General features: G+C 43.8%; 3 protein-coding genes across 5 annotated transcripts; 2 read left to right on the forward strand and 1 right to left on the reverse strand.

Annotated features, from left to right (window-relative positions):
• Positions 1–1,672: 1,672 nt before the first annotated feature.
• On the forward strand, positions 1,673–21,072 carry LOC115151084 (fms related receptor tyrosine kinase 3). 3 transcript variants are annotated; one of them, XM_029695056.1, is made up of 24 exons: positions 1,673–1,789; positions 2,187–2,278; positions 8,599–8,747; positions 8,876–9,000; positions 9,278–9,404; positions 9,564–9,709; positions 9,811–9,941; positions 10,091–10,229; positions 10,440–10,617; positions 12,296–12,393; positions 12,486–12,594; positions 13,458–13,651; positions 14,094–14,188; positions 14,275–14,407; positions 14,542–14,646; positions 14,787–14,897; positions 16,423–16,588; positions 16,705–16,820; positions 17,378–17,511; positions 17,696–17,818; positions 18,356–18,467; positions 19,955–20,054; positions 20,176–20,281; positions 20,376–21,072. In XM_029695056.1, the coding sequence occupies exons 1-24, from the start codon at positions 1,756–1,758 to the stop codon at positions 20,604–20,606; spliced, it is 3,054 nt and encodes a 1,017-aa protein (XP_029550916.1). In that variant the 5' UTR covers positions 1,673–1,755; the 3' UTR covers positions 20,607–21,072. The 3 variants fall into 3 exon arrangements, with proteins under 3 accessions (XP_029550916.1, XP_029550926.1, XP_029550933.1); XM_029695066.1 differs by having other exon boundaries at positions 16,423–16,576; XM_029695073.1 differs by lacking the exons at positions 1,673–1,789; positions 2,187–2,278 and adding an exon at positions 5,272–5,310.
• Positions 21,073–21,408: 336 nt separating this feature from the next.
• On the forward strand, positions 21,409–22,528 carry urad (ureidoimidazoline (2-oxo-4-hydroxy-4-carboxy-5-) decarboxylase). Its single transcript, XM_029695117.1, has 2 exons — positions 21,409–21,690; positions 21,926–22,528. The coding sequence occupies exons 1-2, from the start codon at positions 21,516–21,518 to the stop codon at positions 22,273–22,275; spliced, it is 525 nt and encodes a 174-aa protein (XP_029550977.1). The 5' UTR covers positions 21,409–21,515; the 3' UTR covers positions 22,276–22,528.
• Positions 22,529–23,119: 591 nt separating this feature from the next.
• pdx1 (pancreatic and duodenal homeobox 1) lies at positions 23,120–27,091 on the reverse strand. The gene is made up of 2 exons (XM_029691005.1): positions 26,154–27,091; positions 23,120–23,580 (listed from the first exon to the last, which is right to left on the reverse strand). The coding sequence occupies exons 1-2, from the start codon at positions 26,542–26,544 to the stop codon at positions 23,120–23,122; spliced, it is 852 nt and encodes a 283-aa protein (XP_029546865.1). The 5' UTR covers positions 26,545–27,091.
• Between the last annotated feature and the right edge of the window lie 289 nt (positions 27,092–27,380).

The raw sequence follows: 27,380 nt of genomic DNA on the forward strand, positions 1-27,380 counted from the left end.
ACAAAAGGCTGAATGTCACGTCACATTGTAGCAAGCCAACATTTAGGACTGTTTGTTACATTGTAGCAGGCTAAGCACAGTATTCCTTTTCCCTTTGACATTTCACCAGTCATTGGATTACTCATTATTTGTATTATGTTAGCAACTATGAAAGTAATCACTTGATAAAGACATTTCTGTAAAGTAAAATACCTATGGTCCTACAATAATATTACTATCAATCCAATGAAAATGTGAGAATATGAGAACATTTCAGACTAAATAAAGATGTGTGATATTTTATATACATTTGGTTTCATTTTATTAGGTTGGTACACGGTCCTGTGTGGCTCAGTTGGTAGAGCATGGTGTTTGCAACACCAGGGTTGTGGGTTCAATTCCCACGGGGGACCAGTATGGGGAAGAAAAAAAAATGTATGAAATCTATGCATTCGCTACTGTAAATCGCTCTGGATAAGAACATCAGCTAAATGAATAAAATATTGCCATTAAGTAAGTGGTTATTACATTAGGGGCTCTAGTTCACCACCAGGTTATAATAGGTAGTCTAGCAGTTAGAGTGTTTATTTAATACATTCTTTATTTAACTAGGCAAGTCAGTTAAGAACCTGTTCTTATTCATAGTGATGTCCTACCCCTGCCAAACCCTAACCCGGACGACACTGGGCCAATTGTGCGCCACCCTATGGGACTCCCAATCACGGCCGGTGGTGATACAGCCTGGAATCGAACCATGGTCTGTAGTGATGCCTCTAGCACTGAGATGCAGTGCCTTAGACCTCTGTGCCACTCTGGGCCAGAAACCGAAAGGTTGCTGGTTTGAATACCTGAGCTGACAAGGTGAAAAGTCTGTCGATATGCACTTAACCTAATTTGATCCAGTTTGGATCCACTTAACCCTAATTTGTCGCCGTACTACTACCCTGTAAAACTACACATTTCACTGCACCTATCTGGTGTGTGACAATATACACTAAATATACAAAAGTATGTGGACACCCCTTTCAAATGAGTGGATTCGGCTATTTCAGCCACACCAGTTGCTGACACCAGTTGCTGACAGCACACAGCCATGCAATCTCCATAGACAAACACTGGCAGTAGAATGGCCTTACTTGAAGACCTCAGAGACGTTCAACGTGGCATCGTCATAGAATGCAACCTTTCCAACATATAAGTGTTGTTATTAGGAAGTGGAAATGTCTAGGAGCAACAACGGCTCAGCCCTGAAGTGGTAGGCCACACAAGCTCATAGAACAGGACTGCAGAGCACTGAAGCACGTAGCGCGTAAAAATTGTCTGTCCTCGGTTGCAACACTCACTACCAAGTTGCGACTGTAAGCCAGGCCTAATCACCCAACATCAGTGCCCGACCTCACTAATGCTTTTATGGCTGAATGGAAGCAAGTCCTTGCAGAAATGTTCGAACATCTAGTAGAAAGCCTTCCCAGAAGAGTGGAGGCTGTTTTAGCAGAAAAGGGGGACCAACTCCATATTAATAGCCAGGATTTTGGAATGAGATGTGTCCACATACCTTTGGTCATGTAGTGTATATATATTTTTTAAAGCCAACCATCGCCATTTTCGTGGCCTGACATTCAAAGTTACTGTGATAACGTCATGAACCTTCAAGTACCAAATAAGTCTCTCTGAAAAAGAACCACAGATCAAACGTCACACATAAAAGATACCTTATTGTGGCATCACTCTCGAGAGCTTCTCATTGTGAAAAAAAGAGACACAAGTTGAACACCAATGCCAGTGAAGGGAAATAGCAGAGTTCTCATCGGTGAGTTATTAAAATAACCAACAACGTTTTTTATTGCAAAAATAATCAATTGAATATTATTATCTCTAATCACGTTATTTACATTTTTTGCCTTATGTCCAACGACTGTTTTATTCGATAACCCTAAAATAACAATCCTAGCCTATATATTATCAAAATACGTTTTATAATCTATGTTGCACAACACTATATGCTGAATTGTATACTTCCCCATAGTCGCAATTTCCCCAATAGACCTATCACCCACCTGCTGCGCATCATTTAGTTTTTTTTTATGCATCAAAAGTTTTATTTTTTGTCTTTATCTGAAAGAAAAACATTACAACAAGTTGATGATTCTTCGTGTTGATTAGCTATTATAAACTCTTGCGTTTCGCTGATCTTGTTCTCTCTCCAGCTGCGCTCCTGTTGCTGTTCTCCCGCTGTGATGGAGACGCGTCGCAGCTTCAGGGAGACTCACCTCGAGCGCACTGTATCACCAGCCTGGAGGTAGGTGCCTAAACTTTTATTTCTTTTATTTATTTCACCTTTATTTTAAACTTTTCATCCGTGGGATTATAATTGACCAAATTGACAGGTCACCCACTATAAACCTATGGCACGGCACACCAGGTTTTCAAACAGTTTGTTCAAGAAAATTAGCCAGGGACGAGAAAGAAGAGTGGGCGAACTGCAGCCGGTGACTGTTGCGGGAGTGTACACTGAGTGTACAAAACATTAGGAACACCTGCTCTTTCCATGACATAGATTGACCAGGTGAATCCAGGTGAAATCTCTGATCCCGTATTGATGTCACCTGTTAAATCCACTTCAATCGGTGTAGATGAAGGGGAGGAGACCGGTTAAATAAGGATTTTTAAGCCTTGAGACAGTTAAGATATGGGTTGTGTATGAGTGCCATTCATAGGGTGAATGGGCAAGAAAAAAGATTTAAGTGCTTTTGAACGGGCTATGGTAGTAGATGCCCGGCGCACGGGTTTGAGTGTGTCAACATTTACATTTACATTTACGTCATTTAGCAGACGCTCTTATCCAGAGCGACTTACAAATTGGTGCATTCACCTTATGATATCCAGAACTGCAAAGCTGCTGAGTTTTTCATGCTCAACAGTTTCCTGTGTGTATCAAGAATGGTCCACCACCCAAAGGACATCCAGCCAACTTGACACAACTGTGAGACGCATTAGAGTCAACATGGGCCAGCATCCCTGTGGAACGCTTTCGACACCTTGTATAGTCCATGCCCTGACGAAATGAGGCTGTTCTGAGGATAAAACGGGGTGCAACTCAATATTAGGATGGTGTTCCTAATGTTTTGTACACTCAGTGTCTGTCACGGACAGTAAAGAAAGACCTGAGTCCTCCGTTCGGTTCCTGTTTAATAATAATGTAATAATGGAAGCCCATTACATCCATTCATTAGTAGTAGTAGCCATGAATTCCAGAATTACATAAAATACACATATTAAAATAGAAATACAAAATGCAAGCAGAAAGAAAAACATGGTCATAAAAAACAAGCACATTCATTAGTAATAAGGCCCTCAATCAGCATTCTGAATTGCCCTAGAGGCAACAAAACATCAAATTTAAGATTGTTCCACAAATAAGGTGCAGAAAAACGTATTTACCTAACTCAGTAGTCTCTATATGCATTCAATACTAAATTCAGTTCAATAAAGGTTTGTGTAATACAATGAATGCAGATAGCGTACACAACAGTATCATCAGCATACAAGTACTGCAGGTGACCATTTTTTTTCAAACCAGTCAACATTGTTAATGTAAACAGTAAAAAGTACAGGACCCAGAATCAACCCCTGCAGAACACCTTTCGTAATATCCAGGAAAGCTGATTTAATACCATCAGTAGGAACACATTGAGTTCTATCTGTCAAGTCATTTTTAAACCAGTTATATGCAGCCTGGTCTAGGCTAATTAAGGAAAGCCTTTGACAGGTCAATGAAGAGGGCAGCACAATGTTGCCTTTTATCCATACAGTTTACCACATCATTTATAACTAGGGATGCAGCAGAGATAGTGCTATGACCTGGTCTAAAACCCAACTGGTGTACATTTAGAATATATTTCAAAGATAAGAACGATCTGAGCTGAGAATTTGTCAACGATTATAATATTTTAGCTAGGCAAGAAAGTTTAGAAATAGGGCCGTCATTATTTAGGTCACAAGGGTCACCTCCTTTGTGAAGGGGGAGTACATGGGCTGCCTTCCAAACCTTGGGGATAGTAGCAGATTTAATCATTAGGTAAAAATATGGGTTAATGATTCAGCAATCAGAGGGGCAGAGAGCTGCAGCAACAATGGATCAAGCATATCAGTCCCAGCAATTTTTTTTTAGATCAATCTTAAGCAAGGCATCTAGCACATCACAGATAGTAAATTGTTAACATGAAAACAAAGATTCACTAGAAGTTGAGGGGTTAACCGTCGGGTCAGCTAGAGGCTGGCGGAGGGAAGACCAGGGTCAATTAAACCACCATTTCTCTCAAATAAAAAGCTTGCCGAGGTAAAAAATTCTAATTAAAAGTATCACTTATCCCATTCTTCTCAGTTATGATGCCAGAGTCAAACAGAACTTGCTTATGCAGGGAGGAAGAGCAATTTCTACGCTTAAGTGCATTTGCTGTTTTCCAAAATGTTGAAGGATCACCAGCAGAGACAGAGTTTTAAAATCAGCTTGATGTAGCTTTCTGAATGGAGATAGTACATCTGTTCCTCAATTGTCTGAAAGATTGCCAGTCCACTACGGAGTCAGTTTTTCTTGCTTTGGCCCAGGCCTGATTTCTCATCTGAATGAGCTCAGATAGCTCAGAAGAAAATCAAGGGTTAGCTCTATCTTTGACTCTAAATAGTTTAAAAGAGGCATCTTTATCTGCCAGAGGAATAAATAGGGCTTTTCACATTTAGCTGTGTGGGTTTTGAGATCAGTTGAGTCAGATTAAAGTCTATGCATATACTCTTAAATTGATCTGAGGCCGAGGAAAGCCAATCCAGATTCAAATCCCTTAAAATGACCAACTCCGAGGACAAAAAAGGTGTTAAACACTCAGATATAGCACTAATAGCATTCGCCATGGCAGCAGGGGGGAGGTAAATCCCAGCAACAAATAAATGTGTATTCTGGTTTATGGACACATCTAGGGGAAATTGAAGAGGTAGGTGTGGAAGGCAGTGTGGCATAGCTCAGTGTATCTGCATGCAGCTCCTGGTAGAGAAGTGGTGGAGGGTGGTGTGGGGGCAGGGTTGCTGATTTGTCTCAGGGAGTTGATGACTGGTCTGCTGCTCCTGTCAGGTGAGGTGGACTGGCCACCCGGAGCAACATCCTTTAACGAAGGTGGGGACTGTCTCTTTGTACAGGTCTACATTGTCGTAAAGACAGTCCAGGCTGAGGGTGGGATGGTGGGCCAGGTGTACGATGGGCCATAGCACACAGCCCCGAGAGAGGCTGGCATTTACCCTCTGGATGGTGGCAGGATGAAAATCTCTCCTCTGGAGCAGGTTAGATATTACCATCTTTGCAACAGGGAAGATGGTGGAGGTCCTCTCCATCACTCCCCTTAGTGATGTGGCCACCCTCTCTTGTTGGGCACGCAGGTCATTGATCCCAAGGTGAATGATGATATGACTGGGGGAGCCAAGCTGGGCCACAGTCAAGAGCTCCAAAGCTCCCTCTGTTGTGGGGCACTATAACTTTTCCACTTTTTTATTTGGGAAAAGTTTGTTCTCTGATATAAACTTTACATTGGTGTCTATCACTAATATAATGTCTGGTTTCTCGTTAGGTCTATGGAGGATGGCAGGAGGGATGTGAGTAATTACAGGCTGTGAGATGGGGATGGAGGGGGTCAGCTGGGTTGGTGCATTGGTTGGTTGGGTTGGTTGGTGGGTGGGTGGTTCTGATTCAGCTGTTGGTTTGGTCCTGTGTTTTTTATGGGAGTCTTTATAGAGTGGATGGTAGTAGCTGAGAAGTTCCTGCCTTAGCTCATGTAGCTCCTTCTCATTTGGTCGAAGTAATGGCCTCCGAACCTTGAATTATCACAGTGCCAATATTATAAATATTAATGTTCAATTTGGGGGTGGCCTATTTTAGGCTATAAAGACATAGCTTAGGCTGTAAATACATGACGTTACCGTTTCGTTTCCCCTGGCCCAGATGGGTTTAGAGTGCATAGGCTTCTCTGGGCTTCCTGCAGCTGTGGTTGTTATCAGTAGGCTACAGTTGAAGCACAGATTAATTGTGCACGAGTTGACAAATCATGAGGCAAAATCAGTCTAAACAGCAGTACTTTGTCCCTCCTTTCAATGCTTTTGTGTCAATATTTTGTATTAAACCAAATCAAAAGCGCTGGGGCAAATGCTTCTCGGCGGCCCAGCTGTGCTGATCTCTGCAAAGTGGACAGATGGAAATCGCCACACAATGCCATAAATTTGTAAGTCGCTTTGGATAAGAGCGTCTGCTAAATGACGTAAATGTAAATGTAAAAAAGAAACAACATATATATATGACATATATATATATATATATGATCTACTATACATTTTTTGGTTGTTGATAGTATCTCAAAATGTTTCAAAATGTTTCCTAACGTATCTCAAAATGTTGAGATAGTATCAACATTTTATGAAAGAATTGTGGGTGGCTGGAATGTGCTTCCGGAATTCCCACACTGTAAACTTTTCCCTTGAAATGTATAGCATTGTACTGGCAGTAAAGTTGCCAGCTTAATACTGTAATTTTGCAATAGAGCAGGGATGCTGTAATATGATTTACAGTATTATTACTGTATACAGATTTATTACTGTATTATTACTGTAATCATTACTGTAACACAGCTATAATTACAGTATTTTGAGTCACTGTACATTTACAATGCCCTTTTGAGATCAACCTCCCAAACAGTATACCTCTATCTTCTGTATTTTTCTGATGGCAGGCCTATAGGCTGTGTAGCATAATGCCATTTCACATTGCATTGCAGACGGATGCAGAATTGCTCTGATCATTTTGTAGGTCTGTTGTATTGTGTTCTTGAAGAATCTTGTGAATTTTTTAGAGGATAATAAAAATGAAATTCTGCTGCCTTAATTAACATAACTCTGAAAAGAAGACTCTGACCTCAACAAGGTCAAAATAATAAAAATGCATAAGAGAGGAAGGTAGAAACTCATAGGTAGTAGTGGTGATATAGCGCCACACCTGCTAGTCTACAGTGCCTTCAGAAGTATTCATACCCCTTGACTTATTCCACATTTTGGAACATTCAGTGACATCTTGGTAAGCAACTCCAGTGTATATTTGGCCTTGTGTTTTAGGTTATTGTCCTGCTGATAGGTGAATTTGTCTCCCAATGTTTGCTGGAAAGCAGACCAAACCAGATTTTCCTATAGGACTTTGCCTGTTCTGTTTATATATATTTATATATATATAAACTCCCTAGTCCTTGCTGATGACAAGTATACCCATAACATGATGCAGCCACCACCATGCTTGAAAACATGAAGAGTAGTACACAGTGATGTGTTGTGTTGGATTTGACCCAAACATAAGGGCTGCATGTAGCCAAGTGATTACGAGCGTTACGAGCGTTGTAACCAATAGGTCGCTGGTTCGAATCCCCAAGCTGACTAGGTATTTTTTTTTATTGATGTGCCCTTAAGCAAGGCACTTAACCCTAATTGCTTCTGTAAGTTGCTCTGGATACAATCATCTGTTAATTCATAAAAATTAAGTAATGCTTTTTATTCAAGACATAAAGTTAATTTCTTTACCACATTTTTTGCCATTTTACTTTAGTGCCTTATTGCAAACAGGATGCATGTTTTGGAATAATTTAATTCTGTACAGGCCTCCGTCTTTTCACTCTGTCATTTAGGTTAGTATTGTGTAGTATTATTTATTGAACCTTCATTTAACTAGGTAAGTCAGTTAAGGACAAATTCTTATTTACAATGACGGCGTACCCCGGCCAAACCCTGACGACACTGTGCCAATTGTGCGCCACCCTTTGGGACTCCCAATCACGGCCTGATGTGATACAGTCTGGAATTGAACCAGGGACTGTAGTGACGCATCTTGCACTGAGATGCAGTGCCTTAGACCACTGTGCCAGTCGGGAGCCCAAAAGGAGTAACTACAATGTTGTTAATCCATCCTCAGTTTTCTTCTATCACAGACATTAAACTCAGTAACTGTTTTAAAGTCACCATTCATGGTGAAATGAAGCAATGTTTTACTCCTGAACTTATTTAGGCTTGCCGTAATAAAGGGGTTGAATACGTATTGAATCAAGGGATTTCAGTTTTCATTTTTAATCAATTTGTAAAAACATTATATAAACATAATTCCACTTTGACATTATGGGGTATTGTGTGTAGGCCAGTGAGCCAAAATCTCAGTTGAATCCATTTAAAATTCAGATTGTAACACAACAAAATGTGGAAAAAGTCAAGGGGTGTGAATACTTTCTGAAGGCACTGTTCCTGTAATACACAGTGTAAAAAGTTGTCATAACACATGCATATAGATACAATCCTTTAAATGTGACCGAGTCAAAGAGAAAAATCTGAACTGCTATTTCAATAGAAATTCAACTAAATGTACAATTGACATTCTGGTAGGGCTTCTGGTACAAAGTTTGGTGATTATCTGACATTTGTGACGGAATTACTTAATGAATATTCTGAATAGTGATCTCTATTCATTTTCAAAAGCCACATCATTTTCGAGCTGGTCTTCCTCTCTGACTCTCTCTCCCTGACATGGTGACATGTTGTTCTGTGTTCCAGGGAGGGTTGTGTACTCTGTCTGAAGCCCATCTGAATGCTTCTGGTCCTGCCAGACTAGAGGTCCCTGCTGGACAGAGGCTCCTGATCACCATGCAGAGCCTCCCGGGAGACCCTGTCTGCAGCTGGAGCCATGGAGCTGACCCAAAAAGGTGTGTGTGTGTTTGTTGTTTTACCTGGCGCCTCAAAGCCACTGTGTTATTGTATTATTATTGCATCCATAGGGGTGTACTTTTGCCTCCCTGCTGTCTTCATCTGTAGTTGTTTGGCCTGCCAACAGAAGGGGCTATTCCATGACCATACTACAGACACATGTGAGTGATTCTGGAGAGTACACATTCAGCTGTGAGAGAGGCGGGATCAACTCCTCTCTGACCCTCTCTCTACTGGTCATACCTCCGCTGAGTGAGTGACAGCCACATGACCCAATACTCTTGCTCTTTTGGACCTCAAACCTCCTCAGACTACCCAAAACCATATTCACAGCATCTTCTCCATTGCTACAAAATTATTTTCAAAAGTTATGTTCCTAACCACACAATCATTTGAAATCATATTCAGATCTACACAACATTCATGTCTTGTATCAGAGTTGACTCTATCGCACCATCTTGATTCTGAACCACATTGAAATTATGTTTGATGCAAAATTCATAGCTACAGCTCAATCTCACCTATCTAGGACTTCCCACAAAACCACAGCTGAAATTTATCCCTGGGAAAAGAGGCTTCTTACCAGACTATCAGTGTTCTTCAGAGGGAAACCCTAAGCCCAAGATCAAATGGTTCAACAACCTTGACAAGACTGGGTACGGTCTCACCAAACTTCAATGAAAATGTATAGAATCCAAAAGAATTGTTTTCAGGGTATTGCTTTAAAGTTTTATAAAGCCATGGCTATACATGATTTCAATCTCAGCCATCAATAGCAGCCGTACAATAGTTTAATTTCTCCTCCGTTCCAACAGAAAAGGTAATAATGGGACAGACATTCCCTCTACGATCAAAGAGAGGGCTAACAACAAAGAGAAAAGTAACAATTACTACAGGACAACAGTTATGTGCTGTGCTAGCAATTCTCAAGGAGAGGCATGTTCTCAAATATATGATTACGGTAAGGTAACCGCTGAACAAAAGTCATCAAATTACAATATTACATTTACAGTACACTATACAGTGAGCATGACCATATGTGTTTTTCTGTGTGTGCCTCAGATCTGGACCGTGTCAGTGATGAGGATGATGAAGCTCCAGAGATCACTGTGAGTCCTGGGCAGCCCCTGCTGCTCAGCTGTCGGCAGAAAGAGAACAGCCCCACACAGTGGCTGACTGACAACCAGGGACAAGTAGGCTTTATCAATCTGACAATCTTTTTGTTCACGTTTTATCAGCCTTCTCTTCACTCTGCTGAAAACCCTTCCACCTTTCCCATCATGACTTCCTCACTGTATTCATGTAATGCAGATGTAATGCAGCATACCATATTTTCCTCCAGGTCTTCATATATCAACTCAGATATAAAGAAATAGATATGACCTACCTGTTCATTGAGTCGGTGACAGTGAACCACAATGGAATCTATACATGCCGGAGCAACAAGAACAAGGTCAAATCCACCCATGTCCAGGTCCTGGGTCAGTTTATAGGCTACAACACTGAATCCTCCTCGTTACCTTTGTTTTCAGTCAAACATTCCCTTTTAAATGTCTATCTGTACTTGATCTTTACTAATCTCTCAGACAAATTCTTGTTATCTGTCCTGATTCTCTCTTTATCACTACCTGCCTGCATGTTTTTGGCCAAAACGTGATCTACATGTGATTTCCTGTGTTGTGTGTCCTCAGAGAAGGGCTTCATTTCCATCGACCAGCTGAATGAGAGTAGTACCATCTCAGCCCAGGAGAGGCCAGGGTTCTGTCTGCGGGCCCTGGTCTCCTCACACCCTCTCCTACGCTGCCATTGGCTGGGCCCGGACAACAGACAGACCCAGTGCCCTGAGCCCACACGGCTCTGGAAGAACAGGTAGAGACCTTCAGATGTAGTTAGTTATGTTGATGTGCAGTAGTTTGATACTATACTGCTCAAAAAATAAAGGGAACACTTAAACAACACAATGTAACTCCAAGTCAATCACACTTCTGTGAAATCAAACTGTCCACTTAGGAAGCAACACTGATTGACAATAAATTTCACATGCTGTTGTGCAAATGGAATAGACGACAGGTGGAAATTATAGGCAATAAGCAAGACACCCCCAATAAAGGAGTGGTTCTGCAGGTAGAGACCACAGACCACTTCTCAGTTCCTATGCTTCCTGGCTGATGTTTTGGTCACTTTTGAATGCTGGCGGTGCTTTCACTCTAGTGGTAGCATGAAACGGAGTCTACAACCCACACAAGTGGCTCAGGTAGTGCAGCTCATCCAGGATGGCACATCAATGCGAGCTGTGGCAAGAAGGTTTGCTGTGTCTGTCAGCGTAGTGTCCAGAGCATGGAGGCGCTACCAGGAGACAGGCCAGTACATCAGGAGACGTGGAGGAGGCCGCAGGAGGGCAACAACCCAGCAGCAGGACCGCTACCTCCGCCTTTGTGCAAGGAGGAGCAGGAGGAGCACTGCCAGAGCCCTGCAAAATGACCTCCAGCAGGCCACAAATGTGCATGTGTCTGCTCAAACGGTCAGAAACAGACTCCATGAGGGTGGTATGAGGGCCCGACATCCACAGGTGGGGGTTGTGCTTACAGACCAACACCGTGCAGGACGTTTGGCATTTGCCAGAGAACACCAAGATTGGCAAATTCGCCACTGGCGCCCTGTGCTCTTCACAGATGAAAGCAGGTTCACACTGAGCACGTGACAGACGTGACAGAGTCTGGAGACGCCGTGGAGAACGTTCTGCTGCCTGCAACATCCTCCAGCATAACCGGTTTGGCGGTGGGTCAGTCATGGTGTGGGGTGGCATTTCTTTGGGGGGCCGCACAGCCCTCCATGTGCTCGCCAGAGGTAGCCTGACTGCCATTAGGTACCGAGATGAGATCCTCAGACCCCTTGTGAGACCATATGCTGGTGCGGTTGGCCCTGGGTTCCTCCTAATGCAAGACCATACTAGACCTCATGTGGCTGGAGTGTGTCAGCAGTTCCTGCAAGAGGAAGGCATTGATGCTATGGACTGGCCCACCCGTTCCCCAGACCTGAATCCAATTGAGCACATCTGGGACATCATGTCTCGCTCCATCCACCAACGCCACGTTGCACCACAGACTGTCCAGGAGTTGGCGGATGCTTTAGTCCAGGTCTGGGAGGAGATCCCTCAGGAGACCATCCGCCACCTCATCAGGAGCATGCCCAGGCGTTGTAGGGAGGTCATACAGGCACGTGGGGGCCACACACACTACTGAGCCTCATTTTGACTTGTTTTAAGGACATTACATCAAAGTTGGATCAGCCTGTAGTGTGGTTTTCCACTTTAATTTTGAGTGTGACTCCAAATCCAGACCTCCATGGGTTGATAAATTGGATTTTCATTGATTATTTTTGTGTGATTTTGTTGTCAGCACATTCAACTATGTAAAGAAAAAAGTATTTAATAAGATTATTTCTTTCATTCAGATCTAGGATGTGTTGTTTAAGTGTTCCCTTTATTTTTGTTGAGCAGTGTATATATGATTCCCTGTGGTTTCATCATCTCTCCCTTTCTCCCCAGGACTCTGGAGTTGTGTAACACCGAGCCAGGAGAGTACCAGTTACACCTGGAGGCTGGGGAGCTGAACCTCACAAAGACCCTCTCTCTGTGTGTGGCAGGTGCGTGACAGCTGATTGCCCAGATAGATAAGATGTGTGATTGTGTGCATGACTCCTCAGTAAGACACCTGTCCTTGTCCTCTGTCTCTTAGGTACGTCCACCCCCAGTCTCTTACAGAATGGAAACAATATCACCTGTGAGACCAACACCCCCCTCCCCTTCAACCTCACCTGGAGCTCCTGCTCTTTGACCAATGACAGGTATTAGATCTAGGTCAGTTTCTAATGTTAGGATTCAGCACTGTAGTGGTAGGCACCAATATCGATCATTTGATATGATAACGATATCAAATGATATTGATAGGAGCAAGACATATCATGATATCAGTTTATCCTTGCTGTTAAACTACACGGTTGTGTAAAAGAGCATACGTGTTCCTGCAACCCCACTTAACTGCCTGCTGATGCAATCACATAATTTTACCCTGATGCTCAACGCTCCCCACCTCTGCTTCGGAATAACAACGGCCTGTTTCCCCCTACTGCAGAATCCATCTTTAACCTGTGTGTGTTAACCTGTGTGTGTTAACCTGTGTCTGTTAACTTGTGTCTGTTAACCTGTGTGTGTTAACCTGTGTGTGTTAACCTGTGTCTGTTAACTTGTGTCTGTTAACCTGTGTGTGTTAACCTGTGTGTGTTAACCTGTGTGTGTTAACTTGTGTCTGTTAACCTGTGTGTGTTAACCTGTGTCTGTTAACCTGTGTGTGTTTACCTGTGTGTGTTAACCTGTGTCTGTTAACCTGTGTGTGTTAACCTGTGTGTGTTAACCTGTGTCTGTTAACCTGTGTGTTTTAACCTGTGTCTGTTAACCTGTGTGTGTTAACCTGTGTCTGTTAACCTGTGTATGTTAACTTGTGTCTGTTAACCTGTGTGTGTTAACCTGTGTTTGTTAACCTGTGTCTGTTAACCTGTGTGTGTTAACCTGTGTGTGTTAACCTGTGTGTGTTAACCTGTGTGTGTTAACCTGTGTGTGTTTACCTGTGTGTGTTAACCTGTGTGTGTTAACCTGTGTGTGTTAACCTGTGTGTGTTAACCTGTGTGTGTTAACCTGTGCTCTTTTCCAGCTGTCAGTCAGAGTCTGCAGCCTGGAAGGAGATCCCTGCCCCACCCCCGAAGCTCTCTGACTCAGACCAGTTCTGCCATAAGAGGGTCCTCAGCTCCCGGGACAGTACCGAGCTGGGGGACTTTGTCAAGTGCTGCATCACAAACTCTGTCCACTCACAGTCACACTGCAGTGAGACACTGTTCAACATACAACGTAAGTGGTCGGTCAGGAAAAATGTGTCCTCAGAAAATAATTGACAACTTTAAATCCGTTTATAACGGTTGTCCCAGTGTGCAACAGAATTGGTCACAGTATTGTCATAGCTATAGTCAGACATTAGTTATATCTAAAAGAAAGGAGGACCAAGACACTCTTCATATCATTCATTAAAATGCCTTTATTTGTATGATTTTAAAAACATTGTTTCTATTGAACATGCCATACTAATAAAGGCATTTTAATTCATTATATGAAGAGTGCCTTGGTCCTCCTTTCTTTTTGATGACCAATTTACCCCTTTTACCAAAGAGCACCTTCTGTCTACCAACATTTACTATTGTGTACCTTAGACCACAGCAACACAGGGTTGGTGGGAATACTATTGGTGAGGCTGGTTGTACTGTTCTCTTCCTATTGGTTCTATCTGTTCCATCAGCCTCCTCTCAAGTCCTCCTGAAAGTGGCCAGTCTGATCCTGTTCCTGGCTTTGATGCTGGTCAGCCTGGTGCTGCTCTACTTCATCAGGAAGAAGGTACTCACACACATAAACACACACACACACACACACACACAAATGCCCCCTCTTCGTCTCACACCTTCCTGATATTTCCTGTGTAGAAACCCCAGTACCAGAGCCAGCTGCAGATGATCCAGATGGTAGGGCCTAATGACAACGACTACATCTACATCAACTTCAAAGACTTCCAGTACGACCAGAAATGGGAGTTCCCCAGAGAGAACCTGGAGCTGGGTAAGACTGGGAGAGATGTACCAGTGGAATGACTTAGCCTGACCCATTTACTTGGGAATCTCTAGTCTCCAGTACAGCCAGCCTCACCAGTAGTATTCCCACCAACCCTGTGTTGTTGTGGTCTTTCTCCCCAGGGAAGGAGCTGGGCTCTGGGGCCTTTGGCATGGTGCTTCAGGCTACAGCCTACGGCATCAGCAAGCCAGGGGTCTCCCTGCAGGTGGCTGTCAAGATGCTGAAAGGTACCGGGTTTTACCTGTGGGATGTTTTACCCTGCTGGCTAAGTGTTGGTGTTTGCTGAAGACACTTTTGTCATACTATTGTACCCTGCACCAGTGAAGTCTCTCAGGTCATTGTTGAGTGGTAACGTTTGCCCATGCAGAGAAGCATGAGACAGTAGAGAAGGAGGCTCTGATGTCAGAGCTGAAGATGCTGACTCACATCGGACAGCATGCCAACATCGTCAACCTGCTGGGGGCGTGCACTGGCTCAGGTACGACAGCCAATCACAGGCTCTGTGATTGGCTGTGTGACTGTGTGACTCTGTGACTGTGTGTGGCTCTGTGACTGTGTGTGGCTCTGTGACTGTGTATGGATCTGTGACTGTGTGTGACTGTGTGTGGCTCTGTGACTCTGTGTGGCTCTGTGACTGTGTATGGATCTGTGACTGTCTGTGACTGTGTGTGGATCTGTGACTGTGTGTGACTCTGTGACTGTGTGTGACTCTGTGTGGCTCTGTGACTGTGTGTGGCTCTGTGACTGTGTGTGTGACTCTGTGACTGTGTGTGGCTCTGTGACTGTGTGTGGCTCTGTGACTGTGTGTGACTCTGTGACTGTGTGTGGCTCTGTGATTGTGAGTGACTGTGTGTGGCTCTGTGACTGTGTGTGGCTCTGTGACTGTGTGTGACTGTGTGTGGCTCTGTGACTCTGTGTGGCTCTGTGACTGTGTGACTCTGTGACTGTGTGTGACTCTGTGTGGCTCTGTGACTGTGTGTGACTCTGTGACTGTGTGTGACTCTGTAACTGTGTGTGACTGTGTGTGACTCTGTGACTGTGTGTGACTGTGACTGTGTGTGACTCTGTGTGGCTCTGTGACTGTGTGTGACTCTGTGACTGTGTGTGACTGTGTGTGGCTCTGTGACTGTGTGTGTGACTCTGTGACTGTGTGTGGCTCTGTGACTGTGTGTGGCTCTGTGACTGTGTGACTCTGTGACTGTGTGTGGCTCTGTGATTGTGAGTGACTGTGTGTGGCTCTGTGACTGTGTGTGGCTCTGTGACTGTGTGTGACTGTGTGTGGCTCTGTGACTCTGTGTGGCTCTGTGACTGTGTGTGACTCTGTGACTCTGTGTGGCTCTGTGTCTGTGTGTGACTCTGTGACTGTGTGTGACTCTGTGTGGCTCTGTGACTGTGTGTGACTCTGTGACTGTGTGTGACTCTGTGTGGCTCTGTGACTGTGTGTGACTCTGTGTGGCTCTGTGACTGTATGTGACTCTGTGACTGTGTGTGACTCTGTGTGGCTCTGTGACTGTGTGTGACTCTGTGACTGTGTGTGACTCTGTGTGGCTCTGTGACTGTGTGTGACTCTGTGACTGTGTGTGACTCTGTAACTGTGTGTGACTCTGTGTGGCTCTGTGACTGTGTGTGACTCTGTGACTGTGTGTGACTCTGTGTGGCTCTGTGACTGTGTGTGACTCTGTAACTGTGTGTGACTCTGTGTGGCTCTGTGACTGTGTGTGACTCTGTGACTGTGTGTGCCTCTGTGTGGCTCTGTGACTGTGTGTGACTCTGTGACTGTGTGTGACTCTGTGTGGCTCTGTGACTGTGTGTGACTGTGACTGTGTGTGACTGTGTGTGGCTCTGTGACTGTGTGTGACTCTGTGTGACTCTGTGACTGTGACTGTGTGTGACTGTGTGTGACTCTGTGACTGTGTGTGACCCTGTGACTGTGTGTGACTCTGTGTGGCTCTGTGACTGTGTGTGACTCTGTGTGGCTCTGTGACTGTGTGTGACTCTGACAGGGCCCACGTACCTGATCTTCCAGTACTGCCGTAACGGGGACCTGCTGAACTACCTGAAGAACAACAGAGAGCTCTACCACAAGTCTCTGACCGACGCCTTCACCAGGGACCGCTTCAGCAGCCTTTACCACAACCTGCCCAAGAGGAGCTCCAGGTTGGGGTTAATGTATGGGTGTCAAGGTTTAGTTTAATTCAGAAATGGGATTGTAGGCTACTCTCATGGTGAAGTAGGGGTATGATTGTGAGGGTTAATGTGCTAATGTTGGTCTGTGTTCTTCTTAGTGAGTTCCAGAGACCAGTGGACAGCATTTACATCCCCATGTCCCCCACCACCACTAGAGGGCAAGAGAGCATCGCCCTGATCAGCCTCAACTCTTCTCCCATCAACACCTCTGATGGTCAGTGTGGGGTAGACACACACATTCCCACATACACAAACACACACACACACACACACACACTCACACGCACAAACACACACACACACACACACACACACACACACACACACAAATTAAGAAATAGGTTTGCTTACTTACTTAAAATATCTGTAGGATCTCTCCACTGCTGTCCAGTGGATTCTGTTGATCCCAGCTGATCCCTGTTGATCCCTGTTGATCCCTGTTGATCCCAGCTGATCCCTGTTGATCACTGTTGATCCCAGCTGATCCCTGTTGATCCCTGTTGATCCCAGCTGATCCCTGTTGATCACTGTTGATCCCTGTTGATCCCTGTTGATCCCAGCTGATCCCAGCTGATCCCAGCTGATCCCTGTTGATCACTGTTGATCCCAGCTGATCCCTGTTGATCCCAGCTGATCCCTGTTGATCCCTGTTGATCCCAGCTGATCCCTGTTGATCCCTGTTGATCCCAGCTGATCCCTGTTGATCCCAGCTGATCCCAGCTGATCCTAGCTTATCCCAGCTGATCCCTGTTGATCACTGTTGATCATCAGGTCCAGGGATCTATGAGGAGTTAAATGAGCTGCAGGAGGAGGAGGAGGAGGAGGAGGAGGCGCTGACCTACGACGACCTGCTCAGCTTCTCCTATCAGGTGGCCAAGGGCATGGACTTCCTGTCCTCCAAACACGTACGTGGAGCAACAACACTGCCCACTGCAAACTACACACTACACATGGCACCATATTCACTTCACCATGTCCCCTCAGAATTATACAAGGCTGCGCTCAATGCAATAAATCTTAATACTCCCTGGCCTGTACCCTACATCATCACACCCTCTCTGTGTCCTGGGTGTGTGTATCTGTCTCCAGTGTATCCATCGGGACCTTGCAGCCAGGAACGTGTTGGTGACTCAGGGTGGACTAGTAAAGATCGGGGACTTTGGACTGGCCCGGGATATCGACAACGACTCCAACTACGTAGTGAAAGGAAATGTAAGGACTATACACAGGAGGGAGTGTTTTGGTTGTCACTAGTTAGCAGTGCCTGACTTGGGCAGGAGTTCACCGGAGCTGAGTACCGTCACCTTCAATGTTCTACTGCTTGATCTCCTGTTCCTCTTATAGAATATGAACTAGAAAGTATTGTGGAACTCCTGCACCTTAATATAAACAGTACCAGAACCCAAAATGAGTACCGGCACCTATTCCAGTCAAGCACTACTAGTTACCACATAAACCCTGCCTATTTCTGCTATTTATCTTCTTAATATGTGATTTTAAACCTACATTTAACCACATTGCTAACCTTGTGCCTAACTCTAACCTTAAAGGAAGACTAAAAAGCTAACGAAATAATCCAGCTTTTTTTACAATAGCCAATTTTGACTTTGTGGCTGTGCTATATAGTGGAAACCGAGTGTTTGTCTGTATTCTACAAATTCTCTGTTGTGTCAGTGACAACTGTGTTCTCAGAATCCAGTGTCAGTGTGTGTGACTGATGTGTGTGTGTGTGTGTGTGTTGTGTTGCAGGTGCGTCTGCCAGTGAAGTGGATGGCTCCAGAGAGTATCTTCAAGGGGATGTACACCATGCAGAGCGATGTCTGGGCCTATGGTATCCTGCTGTGGGAGGTCTTCTCTCTGGGTAGCCACATAAACATACGTACTCTTACTTTTGATTGTACTGTAGGGTGTCGGTGTATGTGTGGGATGGGGGTGGGGTGGGAGGGTTCAAAAAGCGTACTTTTGTTCACAAACAAAATAAGAATATCCACTGGACACACACTGGTTGAATCAATGTTGTTTCTACGTCATTTCAACTAAATGAAATGACGTTGAAACAACGTGGAATAGATGTTGGATTGACGTCTGTCCCAGTGGGTACGAACTACACACACACAATGTGTGAATTTGGTACTGGCACTGACCCTGTAGCTTACATTCTGCTGTTTTTTTCTCTTTCTTTCTTGTTTTTTTGTTATACTATTTTGATATTTATTTAATACTGCACTGTTGGGAAAGGCTTGCAAGTTAAATATATTACTGTACTTGTACATGTGACAAATTAAACTTGACGTGTTCCCTGCATCTTTCTGATACAGCGCCTTCAGAAAGTATTCACTCCCCTGGACTTTTTTTACATTTTGTTGTGTAACAGCCTGAATTTAAAATGGATTACGTTGAGATTTTCTAACAGCTGATAAAGAAGGGTATCTATTGGTAGATGGGTAAAAATAAAATGAAAGCAGACATTGAATGTCCATTTGAGCATATTAAATGTATTAATGACACTTTGGATGGTGTAAATACACCCAGTCATTACAAAGATACAGGTGTCCTTCCTAGTATGTTATATACGTGGCCTCTGTTCCCTCGGTCTTTGTCGGGGATTGTTCCCATGTCCGTTGGTGGTGTGAGTACCTATGCGTTAGTGCAGCTGTTATGCTGCGTTCTATATATATTGTGTGTTACGGGTATCGTCCCGTGTCGTCAACGAGGTTACCCTCGCTCTTTTGTTTGGGTACAGCCCAGTGTTTTTGTATACGTGTTTGTTTTGGGTGAATTAAAAACCCCAATTGTGTATTCCTGCGCCTGTCTCCAAAATCCTTTATACCAGCGTGACACCTAAATGACAGAGTGAAAAGAAGGAAGCCTGTACAGATTACAAATATTCTGAAACATGAATTCTGTTTGCAATAAGGCACTAAAGTAAAACTGCAAAAAATGTGGTAAAGAAATGAACTTTATGTCCTGAATACAAAGTGTTATGTTTGGGGCAAATCCAACACAACACATCACTGAGTACCACTCTTCATATTTTCAGGCATGGTGGTGGCTGCATCATGTTAATCGCTGTAATCGCTGCCAAAGGTGCTTCTACAAAGTATTGACTCAGGGGTGTGAATACTTCTGTAAATTAGATATTTCTGTATTTCATTTTCAATACGTTTGCTAAAATGTCTAAACATGTTTTCACTTTATCATTGGTATTGTGTGTAGATAGGTGAGAATGTTTTGTTGATTTAATCAATTTTGCATTCAGGCTGTAACACAACAAAATGTGGAATAAGTCAAGGGGTAGGAATACTTTCTGAAGGCACTGTATTAAGTGATTTGCTCTCTCTCTCTCAGGTGTGACCCCCTACCCAGGGATAAAGGTGGACAACAACTTCTATGTGATGATAGAGAGAGGTTTTAAGATGGAGCAGCCGTACTACGCCAGTGAATCTGTGTATGTATCCAGAACCGCTCAGCACCTACATCTATAACATTACATCATACACATTTGATTAGAATCAAATATAGGAAGTGTAAAAGAGGTTTCATCACCCCTCCCTTCCTCCCTCCTGCAGGTATTCCATCATGTGTAAGTGCTGGGCCTTGGAGCCTCGGGACCGCCCTCACTTCTCCAAGCTGGTGGCCTTCATGGATGACCAACTGGCCGACATGGAGGAGAAGGTGAGGCTCAAACAACACAACAAGCCTCAATCTAGACAATCCTTAATGCACGTCATTCCATTCAAATCATGATTTCTTGTGATTTCTCTTCTAGCTCTACCATAACATCCTGGACCAGAGCTGCAATCATGCGTTATACCAGAATGCACCCGTGAAATCTGATCTCTCAGCCTTGGCCAAAGAAAAGGGTCTTCAAGCACAGTCACAGAACCAATACTGCAAGACCCACTCCACTGGAGAGGCCCCAACAACAACAACCACAACACTGTCTGACATGGTTGCCATGGAGACTGATGATGACAAACCTCTGAAACCATGTCAGTGAGAGCAGTGGCCAACTTTCTAATTCTTCTATTATATCCTGGTAGTGTATATTTGTATAATGCTGTGGATTTCAAATGCACTGATGACTTGCTTTATCCAAATATGTTGGATATTCAATTAATTGACATTAATTGAATGTCAATTAAAACTATGTTTTTGTATCAGCGGCTAGCTCCGTCACTGTAGAAATTGATGAAGTAATATTTAACATTGTAACATAGTAATGGATGTCAATTTAACACCTGTTTTTGTGAACATATTATATACTGTGCAACTAATTCCCTTTTAATCATGGTATTACTGCTTTTGAAGAAGAGATATTTCAATCATTTTGACAGCTGGATTATTCTGTCTTTTCTGTGTGAAGTTATTTTTTTTATTAATAACAATGATTTTAGTTTCCGTTATGTTTGTCCATCTGAGTTCTGGAAATTATTCAAATATTTGAAATAAAGTATTTGAAATGATCACTGTTTTTGTGGATTTTAGGTCTAATGAGTGACATTGGGATTGAACGGTGGTGTTTTATATTTATAGGGGGTGGGGAGCAATTGCACGATTGGTGGCGCCAGAGCTACATTTGTCGCAAGAGCTACGCCTGCCTTTCCGGTGTCCTGGGACGCAATAGTGTCATTCACCTGGCTCGCATCAAATGAAAAGCTGTGAAAGACCACTATCTCAATTCAAACCTTTTGAAATATAACAAACAAGCCAAGGTTCAGGTTGCATTATAAAATAGTAAGACTTCAAATCTGGGCATAAAAATGCATGATGGGTCATAGCGCCTTGTTGTCCCGGAGTTCAATAACCCTACAGTATTGGCATGCTGGGCTTTTCTGTTGACCTGTCCGAAGGTCAGTTTTGGGGCCGCTGCTAATAAGTCTGTGCAGACGAGACAGTAGAGTTTAATATGGACATCGGATCAGTGAATTATCTTCCTTACGAGGTCTTTGTGGATGTTTTTGGTAACGTGGTGGAGAAATGTCCACTCATAACGGCCGCAGTATGGTCCCGCCGTCCCTTCTCGAGCCTTGCTGACCTGGAGGCCAGTATAAACGACTTCATCGATGCCCTCCCCGAATCAGGTATAGCCAAGGATGAATGGATAACCTATATGTCGTTTTTTGTTCTTTCTTTAAAATGTAATATGATATTTTTTATTTTTACATTCAGCTGGTGAGAGATTGTTAAACTATAAGGCTTTTGAACGTGGGTGTGAAATATATTTTACTACACGCTATTCTATTAATCAATGAATATTGAATTTGAGATGATAGTTTTTCCAGCATCGGACGACTATCTAAACTCTACTATCCACAGGTAAAGAGGGAATCCTCAGAGTTCACCCCGACCTCACGGGTAGAGACCTCCAGAGTGGGACTCTGACCCGGGAGTCGCGAGAGGAACAGGTCCAGGCCGGTTTGGACACGCTGACCACTGCCGAGGTCTCTCGCATGGCCCGGCTGAATACGGAATACAAGGATCACTTCGGTTTCCCCTTCGTGATCTGCGCGCGGATGAACAACAAAGCGACCATCCTGCGGCAGCTCGAGGAGCGGCTCCGGAACGAGCGCACCATAGAGAGGGCGTGCGCCATCGATGAAGTGAAGAAGATCTGTCACCTCCGTCTGCAGGGGCTCGTGGTCCCGGAGACGTCCAACAAGCTCTAACTGACTGACGGGATGACATACAGTTTCGTGTGGTCTACCTGCTGAGTTGTATGTGTTTGAACAGCGCATCATAACGGCTGCGTCATTGTTGTGCGTAAAGGAGTAACTGTGCCTAAATGTGCTTAATTGTACCAAGTGCCAAAATTGAGCAAAAGTTATTAAATAACTGCAGATGTTTCATTGATTTCAAATATTAACTTTAATTTGATAAGTCTCAGATGATAGCTTAATAAAGATTTCAAAGTATAGTACATTCTTCACAGTGCCTATCATTTAGACATCAACGATATGATAACATAAGGTACATTTAAAGGCTATATAACTGGTGTGAGTGACTCGTTTTTGTCATATAACAATTTATCAGAAAATGCATCAGTATTGTTAATATTGACAACAGAACCATGTACTGTGTGTAAACTGCATACATTATACTGCCAAAATGTTCAGAGAAAAGTTTGAAATCTGAAGTGCACTGGTTTTAAAGCACTAAGCTTGCTTTAAAAGTAGCTCTCACCAGAGTTGTGTGGTCTGTATCACCACGGTCTCTCCAAGCTGCTGGTGCTACTGCCCAGAGATCAGAGCAATAGTATAAAATGGGTCTATATGTATGTCCAATGCAAAGTGTCATCATCAATGCATGCCCCTCAGGTCCTCAACACCAACATGAGGTCAGTTCAGTCGCAGAATGATGACATCACAGACAATGCCCCTGCAGTCCTCTACTTTCACATCTCTTCAATCTTTCACGGCCGACAACGTACATGAATGATGCCAGCAGAGTCTGTTTGAAAAGTGCCTTCCTTTTCTCCATGTGTCTGCCCAATTTTCACACATATCAGCCCGGCTAAGCCGAGTCTCTAGAACCTGACAGGGAGTGGGAGTGTAGGGGTGAGGGGGGTGTGGTGGTAGTGGTGAGAGGTGCCGGTGTGGGAGTCCCTGCCACCGCGACCCCCACCCCCATCCCAGCACCTCCGACCCCCAGCCCAGCCCCCCCGACCCCCAGCCCAGCACCTCCGACCCCCAGCCCAGCCTCATCCTTCAGGTCCCCTGACGTAATGGACGAGTCCTGCTCGGGGTCGACCCCCCTCACTCTCTTCTTGTCCTCCTCCTTCTTCCACTTCATCCGTCGGTTCTGGAACCAGATCTTGATGTGTCTCTCTGTGAGGCTGAGGGTGAGGGCCAGCTCGACACGCCGCGGCCTGCTGATGTACTTGTTGAACAGGAACTCCTTCTCCAGCTCCAGGAGCTGGGCTCGCGTGTAGGCCGTCCTGGTCCGCTTGTTCTCCTCTGCCTCCATGTAGTGGCCTGGGGGAGGATGGCAACGGAGGGGAGGGGAAGATAGAGACAGAGTGAGAGGCAATGAAAGAGCGGGAGGGGAGAGATGGAAAGGGTTTGGGAGTTTTTAACTTAACATTGTATCCTGCCACAGTTAAAGTCCCAAATGCACAATCTAGATGAAATTGGCAATGACCCACCAGTGGGTTCTAACCCATTGGGTCTAGTTGAAACACACACAGCACACTGACTGAACTCAGCTCACACACTGACCACCCAAGAATGCAGAACATCTACTGTATAGACAGTTGGGTAACTGATGATAACTAAAACACATGCAGTAGGCTACATCAGAAGACAGGTAAACTCTCACAGCTGTCAATGCAACTATAGCAACAGATACTGTATACTGACTATGGAAAATGACTATGTGAGGTATCATGCATTCTGTGCAGAACAATTCTGCCTGGGTCACAGCACACTGAATTTCACATTACTGCATATTCTATAACAAAGACTCACAAATGGGTCAATCAATTGGAGAGAAAATTGTTAGGACTATTCAAAAAAAAAGAACAGTAACATTTCTATTACTGTGGGTATTGTTAGTTGGCAAAAGTGTACAATAGTTGAACATCTTGTGGTTTATAATCTAATTTATTTTCACATGATAGGTTATTATTCTATAGTAATTTCACCTGAAAAGTTTCACTAACTTGAACTGTTCAATAAAACACAAAGCCTGGATCAGCAAGGCAATTTAGAGACAGTCCGTTAATTTAATGTAATTACTTTAATCAAAAATGAAGGTAGGCCCACATGATAAAAGAACAGCCATAGATTTTCCTGTATCACCACTACAATTCATTTGTGTTTTGAATTATGAAATTAGTAGCTCAAATGTTAAACTTTTTTATTGGTGAAGGTGGTCGTTGACTTCAAAATAAATAAGCATTTCAAATCTGTTCTATTCAATAGTTGAACTGTTATTCGTTTTAGAGCAAGCTTATTCTTGCCCTGGTTGCGCTTGTCCATTAAGGAAAATATTTTTACTGAAATAAACTTTGATCGAAATGATTTGCCAAAAAGTGTATCGTTTGTAAAGTTACACAATTTTCTAAAGCCACGGGAATAAACAATAAAAGCACATATAGCCTAATTAAGTCATATTTAACACATTTGTATCCTAATTGTCCTATTAATTACAAACAATATTTTTGTTATTATTTTTGAGGAAGATTGAGTTGAGAGAATAATTGTCTATAGGCCTACGCAATAATTGAGAAGAACCTTGTGCTCTGCTCTAACTTTCCACATATTGTTACCATCAATTTATTTAAGTAACATCAGTGCCTGACTTGGACTGGAATAGGTTCCGGTACTAATTTTGGGTTCTGGTACTGTTTATATTAAGGTGCAGGAGCTCCACAATACTTTGTAGTTAATATTCTATAAGAGGAACAGGAGATCAAGCAGTAGAACATTTTAGGTGCTGGTACTCAGCTCCGGTGAACTCCTGCCCAAGTCAAGCACTGAGTAACGTACATTACTTTATATTTCGTTTAATTGTGTATGTGGTTTGAAAACGTATTCAGATATTTTAGGTTAGAGAAAAAAAGGCTCAATCGAGTTCCCATTTACCCGCTGAACCAAGTTGACTTAAAATGGCCGCAACAGAAAATACTTTTAGGAGGAAGAGTTGAGTCGTTATTTTGCTACGATTCCTTAAGACTCCACCTTAATGATATACCCTTTAATATATTTGATATATGTAAAAAATATTGACATAATTAAGGTTATTGTAAGACACTGTAATATATTCTACGCAGCCTTTTTCATGAAGGCCTGTATGGATAATAACTGCCATTAGGAAATCATTAACAAAGAAATTGTCACAACGGAAATTTTCACATATTTGAAGTAAATCTCAACTTGGTACTTGAGACAGGAGGCACACCTTCAGAGGCATACAAAACAGTTTGGCTTGTATGAGGGAACCTAGGTCCTTTACAGATTGATTGACAAGGTAAACTGGCACCCACCCACGACATATATTGTAGACATCATGATGTAATTTAAGTTCTTATAAGTGCACAAAAGACTCGGTCTATTCAAACTTCATGAACATTTATCACGATTAACGTCTGATCCTTTTCTAGGCCTACATTCACAGCAGTGGCATTAGCCTACACATAAAGCAGCAGCAACTCAGGCTCCACACCGCAGTTGATTGTGTGAGTTAAATAGCTTTGGAATTATACTCAATGTTCAGTTTTATTTCTGCTGAATTCCCTACGGTCAAATAACATTCCCTCCATGGCTATTGGCAAAAGAAAACTCCTGAATGTTCAATTAACTATTACATAAATACTTATGTTGAAATATTGTATTTTAATCAAATACATTATCCACTTGTAGGCTATTTCTACAGTATAAAGGTGTGTTCAAACGAATATATTTAGATAGGCCTACTGTAAAAGAACGGTCTGCAAAATTCCTATAAATGTGTGGGTAGATTCCTTGAGAGGCCTAGATGAATTCCTTTCATTGCAGCCCTACAGCAACGAGAACTATGCGAAAATTGCCAAGGTGACTGCAGTTACCTGCCCACTGTCCCTTCCAGGTTTGTACGTGAGACTTGGTGCTTTTCATCCAGGGGAAAGACAGGTGGTATCTGTTCCTATCCGCACACAGAGCCAGCTCCCCCTGGTCTCCGTAACCCCCAGGTTGGAGAGTCTGCTGGGGCGCCTGGGGGTGGTGAAGCTGCTGCACACCTGGGTCCTCTCGCATGGGCATACTGTACGGAGCAATATCAGGGAGACTTGCCTGGTCTAGCCCTCCGATGGAAGGCGAGGAATAGACGGACTGAGCCTGCCGGCCCATGTAGAGGCAGGGCGGAGGGCTGTGGCTGAAGTCCTCGCTGTGGGGTCTCTGGTAGGGGCAGGGGTCTTTGAACAGCTGCGCGGGGGAATAGTAGTGCTCTTCTCGATTCATGACTGCCGAGGGCCAGGGCTATCCAACGGGTGTGTGTGCACACATGTACATGCGCCCTATTGCCTTCGCTGCGTGGAACCTTGTGCTCTGCTCTACCTGTGCTGCTCGTGCATCTGTCGCCGCTATAGGCCCTGCGCAGGTGTGTCACCTCCACCACGTGACCCTGCTGCACCTAAGCCATTGGTTTCACTGATTACACAAAACTGAGAAGTTGTCACCTTAGTTTCTATTCGTGTCTGTATTCTCTGCCCCGCGGTGCGACAATAATTGAACAGAATTGACCGTGCACAAATCAATGCCCTCGGCAAACACTCCACTGTTTGACGGCGGATATCTGAGACCCACCTGCTGCAGGTTGGTCCCAATGCAGCGATATACAGGTGAGCAGCGGAATCTGCGGGTCCTATCGCTGCGAGCGGACAGGGGATAATGCCATCCAACTAATCAGAGAGATTGCGGCCTGCAGAGAAAAAGCACGGAGAGAAACGCAAACAGAACGCGCCTCCACAATGTCAGTACCATCACGGCTTTGGCTCTCTTGGTGGAAAAGAAGAAGAAACGATGGGAATGCAGTGCGCTCGTGAAGCCTGAATGCAGATTTCACTGCCGTAGAACAATGTCAGCCATTGAACATTTATATGAACGTAGTTCTCTTATCAATAAGCGACTGATAAAGGGGGAAATCGATAACCAGATGTATAGGCCTAATAGCCTACTCGCATCGGCTGACCCTGGTGATAAGCAACTTGCAGCGGCGGTTGTCTTGGAAACTTGGCAATGAGATGTGAGGGGATCAAAGACCAAATCCTGGCCGAACCCTCTCTTGGTTGGATACC

The sequence above is a fragment of the Salmo trutta genome, chromosome 2 (assembly GCF_901001165.1).
Source record: "Salmo trutta chromosome 2, fSalTru1.1, whole genome shotgun sequence".
NCBI classification, from domain to species: Eukaryota; Metazoa; Chordata; class Actinopteri; order Salmoniformes; family Salmonidae; genus Salmo; species Salmo trutta.

Coding starts and splice junctions, on each gene's coding strand:
- LOC115151084 (XM_029695056.1), top strand. CDS start 1,756: ATGCCAGTGAAGGGAAATAGCAGAGTTCTCATCG. Junction 12,595..13,457: donor TGCTCTTTGACCAATGACAG/GTATTAGATCTA, acceptor GCTCTTTTCCAG/CTGTCAGTCAGAGTCTGCAG. Junction 20,055..20,175: donor TACTACGCCAGTGAATCTGT/GTATGTATCCAG, acceptor TCCCTCCTGCAG/GTATTCCATCATGTGTAAGT.
- urad (XM_029695117.1), top strand. CDS start 21,516: ATGGACATCGGATCAGTGAATTATCTTCCTTACGAGGTCTTTGTGGAT. Junction 21,691..21,925: donor CGATGCCCTCCCCGAATCAG/GTATAGCCAAGG, acceptor TACTATCCACAG/GTAAAGAGGGAATCCTCAGA.
- pdx1 (XM_029691005.1), bottom strand. CDS start 26,544: ATGAATCGAGAAGAGCACTACTATTCCCCCGCGCAGCTGTTCAAAGAC. Junction 23,581..26,153: donor CTGGAAGGGACAGTGGGCAG/GTAACTGCAGTC, acceptor ATCCTCCCCCAG/GCCACTACATGGAGGCAGAG.